Source organism: Anthonomus grandis, chromosome 15 (assembly GCF_022605725.1).
Source record: "Anthonomus grandis grandis chromosome 15, icAntGran1.3, whole genome shotgun sequence".
In the NCBI taxonomy this organism is placed as follows: domain Eukaryota; kingdom Metazoa; phylum Arthropoda; class Insecta; order Coleoptera; family Curculionidae; genus Anthonomus; species Anthonomus grandis.
In genome coordinates, this window is record NC_065560.1 from 6,324,952 (window position 1) to 6,332,333 (window position 7,382).

The following is a 7,382-nucleotide window of genomic DNA, read 5'->3' on the forward strand; positions in this document are numbered from 1 at the left end:
ACTATATTGTGTCAAAACAACTTATCAGGTGGACTATAGCCAAATAAAACTTATCTTACACAAGAAAAAAATAAAATTAAAAAAAACAATTAAATATCGACCCGAAAAGGTAAGAACTAGCGATCCGTAGCCGGTTTCCGCTCTCGCCCAGTTCTATCTAAAAACTGCCTTGCTTTATATTCCAAAATCCCTTTAATGCTCTATTCATTCCCGGCAACGTTTCACTCTCTCCAATATTTATTTTTCTAAATATCGGATCATGTTACATACCCGTTCAAAATTCGATTTTTTTTAATCCAGGCTCATAAACTAAACTTTATCACCTTTATGGCAATACCGCTGTCGCCTGGTTCTTAACAACTAATGTAAACAGATATGTACCCTATTTTAACTTAAAATTATATAAAAGTATCTGAAGACGACATATATTAAAAGTAATAACTCTCTCAATCACTTTGACACATTTTCTGATTTCAATGTATCAAAATTTGCGACTCAGTATTGGACTAACTACCACTTGACGAGTTGAGTTTGAGACCCATAATAATTATTTTGCCTCCTGTGTCAAATTGATAAACTCTTGCTTTTTTAAATAACATTCCCTTTTTTAATGATTAATTATGTAAAAATATATTGATTATTTCTAAAGATCCTCAGCAATTTTCAAACCGAACTGCCAGTAAATGCCGATGGTTGTGACGGTAATCTATTTTTCATTTGGCCGATGACGATCGTACACAGGATCGATGAAGAATCCCCGTTCTACCACTTATCGGCCAGCGATCTTTTACAGGAAAAATTCGAAATAGTCGTGATATTAGAAGGTATATTAAAAAAATATATAAATAACAACGAGAAATAATGAAAAATTGTTTTCAGGAACAATCGAAAGTACCGGCCAAACCACCCAGGCGAGATCCAGCTATTTAGCTAGCGAAGTCCTATGGGGTCACAGGTTCGAACCAGTAGTGTCATATAATAAAGACAGACAAGGATACGAAGTAAATTACTCGAAATTCAATAATACTCTCGCGGTGGATACGCCTCTGTGCTCGGGAGCGGATTTGGCCGAATTTTACAGGATACGAGATATGCCAGGTAAGCGAGGAAAATAACTTAAGCACGTTTTTCCCACGTTAAATTCGTATGCGGAAGCCTCAAATTGTGCATTCAGATGAACGGCACACGCGAAATTATATAATTGCGGCTCAATTTGGTTTTCAAAAGACCCGATCAATTAACGAATTATTAAATTAAGCCACTCTTGTTCATTTGTGAGCTTAGAGGGGTCTTTTTTGTCGGACCGCTTTGTGGGTAGTACTGAGTAAAAACAAATTAAGTTTTTCTGTTTTAAAGAATATTAGTAAATTTAGAATGTCATTTTTTTTATTAATTTTAAACATTTACAGGAAAATGAACTTTGTTTTACTTAAAAATTAAAAAAAATCGATATATATATTTATTTTCTTATTTACACTCTATCAATATATTATAAAGGCCTGTCTTACATTTGAGTATTTTCAGAGAAGTGTTAAAAAACTATACAGGATGTTAATTTTTTTATTATCTCCTAGAATATTTCACATATTATATTTAATTTTGGAATGTATGGATATTAAACCGTATGTTTTTGTGTAAAAAGTTTTTCCTTTGTTCAACGTCTCGGCAAATACATATATTCCCTAATATATTATATAAAAATATTAATGTTAATTTATTTAGCGCTTATGATGAACAATAATTGAAAACAAAGCTATTTAGGAAAAACGACGTAATTTTTTGTCGTTTCGAATAATTTAATCAAATTATTTATATAGTTCTATAGGATAATTCTCTAAAGCGATTTTTTCTATGTTTTCAAATGACTCAAATCATTAGAAACCAATGAACACTCAGTCAATCACAATGCTCTCAGCTCTCACAATAAGCTGAGTAGTGGGATTTTTTATGAAAATTCAAATTCTGGTTTCGTTATTTATTTTTGGCTTATATTTTTTAAGACAAAACAAATGTACTAAAACCCATATAAGCAAAAGATACTAGCGTTGATAATGCCCATAAGAAACTTTCCTGGTAAGGCTCATATTCTAATTTGAGATTTAATTTGTATTATAACTTTTAAAATAGGATTTTATTGTTTTAAAATTGCAAAAAAAAAATAATACAAAAATTTTTAATGAAGAAAATGATACTGTTAGAGACATTCCACTGTCGCACGGTGACCCAATCCAAAGTCTCTCTGTTCTGGGTATGCCGGAGAATGTGTTCTCTTTCTCTCCTGTATCATTCATAAAATTAGGAGAGATTATTGATGGCCTAAAAAATAAGACTAGTCAAGACATCTATGGGCTAAATGTCAAATTAATTAAGTCTGTTAAAAACATTATCATAGCTCCAGTAACAAAACTAATAAACAGATGCTTCAGGGAGAACGCTTTTCCAGGTGTGCTCGGATCAGCCAAGGTAATACCTATTTTTAAAAAGGGTGAACCTGATAGGCCCGAGAACTACCGTCCTATCTCCTTGCTGTGTTAAACTTCTCGCTTCCTATTTGGCCAATAGAGATCAGATGGTAAGGGTTGGTGGGGTGTCATCAGCAAAAAGTGGGATAACCATAGGTGTTCCCCAAAGATCTGTTTTGGGGGCCTATCCTCTTTTTGATGTAAATAATTGACCTACCATTAACCGAACCATCTGGTAAATTCACCATTTTTGCTGATGACACAACAGTGGCATGTGCCGAAGATACTCTTGAGACCGTAGAGAGGAAATTAAGAGTATTGCAGGGGAGAATTCAGGAATGGTTTAACATGAACCGATTGCATCTCAACGCAGACAAGACCAGCAAAGTTATTTTCACTCTGAGACCAGCTGACATATCAAAGGATTTTTCTGTTAAGTTTCTGGGAGTTTTATTGGATCCTCTACTTCACTGGCATGCCCACATTAATATTGTTGCCGGAAGGCTAAAAACATCTATATATGCCCTTCGTCGCCTAGCTGGATGGTTATCTGAATCTGGCTTAAGAACAGCCTATTTTGGCACCTTCCATCCCTTAGCCACATATGCTATTCTAGCGTGGGGTCATGCCCCACAAACAAAAAGGTTGTTTTCACTACAGAGAGGCAATTAGAATTTTGGGTAGGCTGGGTTGCAGGGAGGATTGTAGATCTGTTTTCTCTATGAAGGGAATACTTACCCTACCTTCCGTACATATATATTGGAAAATCTTTTATGGGTACACAGGAATAGGGATCGGTATAAAGTACATGGTGATATACACAACTATGGTACTAGGAACATAAATAGGCTAGTTCCAATTTACCAACGCTTAACAAGGTGTCAGAGTGGTCCCGGATTTCTAGCTGTTAAGTTATATAATAAACTTCCTATACCGACTATGTGGATTTAGATTTGGAGCGTTTTAAGAATAAAATAAAACAAATTCTAGTCTCTCTCTCTAACATTCTATCTGTGATATTGAGTACCTACCTATATATTGCATTTTATTTAAGACATATTGTGATGGTGTATTATTCATAGTATGTATATCAATCGCTGTGTTTTGGTTTTAATGAGTTTATGTAGTGTTTTAGGAAAAATTTTATTATCAATTTTTATAAACAGTCACCCTATTTTTTAACTTTTAACTTTAACTTTGTAATTCTTGACTTGCGTGAATACTATTTTGTATATTGGCATTAATAAATTGATTGATTGATTGATTGAAATGTAATAAATATAATAAATAATTGAAATAGTTCTTTGCTTATGACGTATAAGGTAAAAGAAATCGACTTAAATTCCAAACAGAGCTAAAAAAAGTATTTAATAAGTTTGAAGAGATGGCGCTCCTTGTTTATGCGTCTAAGAATATTCTCATTTGTCAGTTTCGTCGTCGAGGATTATATTTTATATGATATCTTAAGAAGTCTACCTAGATCTCAAAGGCCTCCAGTTTCTTAATAATTGCTCTCATCTTCAATGTCCAACCTTCAATATTATATATATACAAAGAAGCACCAAACTTTAGAAATGCTGGCCAATATTGTTCAAAGCAAATTTTACTTTATCCGATGTCTGTTCTTCGACCACATTGTTATGTAGGTCCTGTATACCTGGCAATGAAGATCGCATCATCAGCATAATGGATATTGGTAATCCACACTCCATAAGCCTTTAGGCCTATCTCCATTTCTTCTGAATATAAATCAAATAGAAGTGAAGTCCACGTTTCTGCCGAACCTCTTTCTTAATTTGTATGATGTTGGACGTGTTATTGTCTAAGCTTATTTACATAATTTGGTTCCAATATAAGTTTTCCGATCTATATCTTTCTCATAATCTGTGAAATAGAACAATACGTTCCTTTTCTTGCCTTAACAATATTGGGACGTATGCTTGGATTCTCTCCTTCGTACCCAATCCCCGCCTAAACTCAAATTGTAAGTCACTCATAAAATTTTTTACAGTTTTTATTTATTCTTTAGTGTTTTGTGAACATTTTCAATGTATGGCTTATCAGGCTAATAAGTTTATGGTGTTCGCGTTGTCTTGCACTTCTTAGGCACGGGTATTAAAGGAGAGCATATTATAAGTTAGTCATGTTAAATTAATTTTATATTCTAGCGTTTTCTTGTTCGTTAGGTGTGAATTAAAACAATCGAAAATAGTCAACTAAATTTATTTACGCACTTCACTACGAAAATACGATCACTCACAACAAGAAGAAATACATATTTATTTTTACTGCAGGTATTTATGTGCAAATATTTAAATCTCGCGCCAATATTCCGAATTTGAATGACAACTGGAACTGAGTGCCATCGGCGATGCAGCTTCTTGTATACTCGGCAGAACGCTGATGTTCGGGAAGATTCCCGCTAATCTTTAAGACGTCGTGCGGTGTGCGTGTGGTAGTAAAATTGAACTACAACCTGATCAGCTATAAGCAAGGTTGTTTCTAAGCTCTTGAAAATCTGAGGATATTTTGATAAAGATAACCTTAAGTGCTTTTCCTACGGAAACTAAATTTTATCAACCCTTTACTTAAGAGAAGTAGATTAATGATACTTGATAAAAATCATTTCACCTAGTAGACCAAAGAACATGACCTTGACACCACAAGTGGTACTTGTATGATTCCGGAATGACGGAGGAACAGCTGATATCTCGGTGTTTAAAATATATATGTGTAAATATTAGATTATTAATACGATTTAGGTAATTAGAAATTTGTAGTTGACTTGTGTAAGAGTCACATATCTAGCTTTGTTCATGACAGGTTTATAACAATAACGTGTATTTGATTTGAGAATGTTGAAAAAAAAGCCTTAAGTATAATAGACGTGTGACATTCAACAATTATTTCCAAGCCGCAAAATTCCATTGGTTTCCACATAGTCTATGAAAAATGAATGAAAATCTAGCGTACTCACTTCACTACAAAAAAACTCCCATATAGGACTTTAACAAAAATTTTGTGGGTATCTAGAATCTATATATTATTCAATTTATAAAGGTTCTAAGTTTCTACAACCAGTGTGTGCACAATATTAGTACAACCGTTGATTGAATATTTGGAAATATTAATATATATTCAATCAACGGTACAACTGACTGAATATGTTGCGTACCAATGCCGTGGGAGTCAATGAATTTTCGATGTTCTTGTTATCAAGATCGAGTTAGAGAGAGTGAGAGACAGTGAATGAACAATAGTACGGAATCTTGTTAATATAATATAATATCGTTATTTGTTTTTTTTTAAGTCTAAATAGTTCAAAAGGTCCGATTTCGGACTCGTATAAGCCGGATTTCGTTCCTTGGCATATAATAATAATATAATATATATTTATTTAGCAACATGTGCTACATACATTACCAAAACATAATTATTAAGAATATACGTAGGTACTTAAATTGCTAAACGTTGCATTCCACTTTACTTTCGAACTATTGGCTCTTTCGTGCATGTATCCAGTTTCGTGCATCCAGAAAAAAACGTGTGTAGTAACTCGGTCGGTCTAAGGTAAACAGGGCATCTCGGTTCTGGGAGACTATTTGGTATTACCCTGGAAATACCATGAACAACTCAGCCTCCCGGTTTTTCCAGAAATACCCCGTTAAGAAGACACAACCCAGATGTGGTGCAAGTCGAGTAACAAAAAGAACTTAGCAAATACAAGATTTTATAGAAAACAGAAAACAAAAAAAAAATTAAAAATGTTACTCCCTAAGTTAAATAAACTAAATTTTAAAAACAATTTCTCCCAATTTGCTTCAGAATTGTACATTGCTTAATAAGATCAGATAACATATTAAAATCGGATAAATCTTTATATAAAGTACAGAATTGAACATTTGACTAGAATTACACCTATCTAATAAAATAAAGATAGAGGAATGACGTGTGTCATAATTATGTACATTGCTATATAATATAAAATTTCTTTCAGACTCCGAAAAGCCGCTTTTGAACACGGATCCAGCGAACTTCGTTTTACGATCCCCGCCAATCAAATCGCTTAGTAAAACTATCGACATGGACGACGAAAGTGAGACCAGGCCGTTTCCTCTTGACTCATTGTAAAAATTATTTTTTATTTTACTTATAGATAATATTATATATGTTGTACATAATATATAAATAAATAAATTACTAATATTTATATTTGGTAAGTCTTTTGTTGCCTATGGAATAAAATTATTGACAAAAACAAGGGACAGCAGCAGCAGTATATTTAAGACACTTCATAATCAATAGTTACTCAAAGTTCCAACCTCAATCCATCTTCCTGGAGCTTGATCAGTTAAAGGAGTAATAAAGAATCTTGAAAATAAGACGATGAGGGTATACTCTTGCCACATATTTTTGTCCATCCTGAACAAGAGCAACGATTTGGGCATAATCTACCATGTTAATATGACAATACATTAACATTCATTAAAGCCACCTTGTCGTATTACAAAACAACAGAAAAAAAATTATTATAATTGAAAAAGTTGTGAATTGTGGATGGAAAAAAGGAATTTCGCTCTTAAAAGTCAACCAAGGCACATTACGACAGGACCATACCGATACATACACGGCCTTCTACCCGAATTAAATTTTCTAAGTCAATAAAGGGATTAAAATTAAAAATACATTTATTTGTGATATTTTTATTCTACTTAATTTCAGATATTTCTCGTTGAAATGACAATTTTTGAATTAATAATATAAATAATTTTTTTTTTCAGTATTTTGCAATTCCTTTACTTAAAAGGCCTACAGTTTTTTATCACCTCTTACTTTGCAATTTTGTGAAATCATTATACAATAAGCTACAGGATGTTGAAGTTTGGCAAATGCCAAACTTCAAAAAATCTTTTTACTAAT

At 33.0% G+C, this 7,382-nt stretch overlaps 1 protein-coding gene across 4 annotated transcripts in view; it reads left to right on the forward strand.

Annotated features, from left to right (window-relative positions):
• The window catches only part of LOC126744854 (ATP-sensitive inward rectifier potassium channel 12-like), a 98,326-nt gene extending 91,654 nt beyond the window's left edge, over positions 1-6,672 (forward strand). For all 4 annotated transcript variants that reach the window (XM_050452413.1, XM_050452414.1, XM_050452415.1 and 1 more), the window contains 3 exons: positions 650-824; positions 880-1,098; positions 6,460-6,672. In XM_050452413.1, the coding sequence (XP_050308370.1) occupies positions 650-824; positions 880-1,098; positions 6,460-6,593 (528 nt within the window). In that variant the 3' untranslated portion in view covers positions 6,594-6,672. The remainder of the gene's footprint in view (positions 1-649; positions 825-879; positions 1,099-6,459) is intronic.
• The last annotated feature ends 710 nt before the right edge of the window (positions 6,673-7,382 follow it).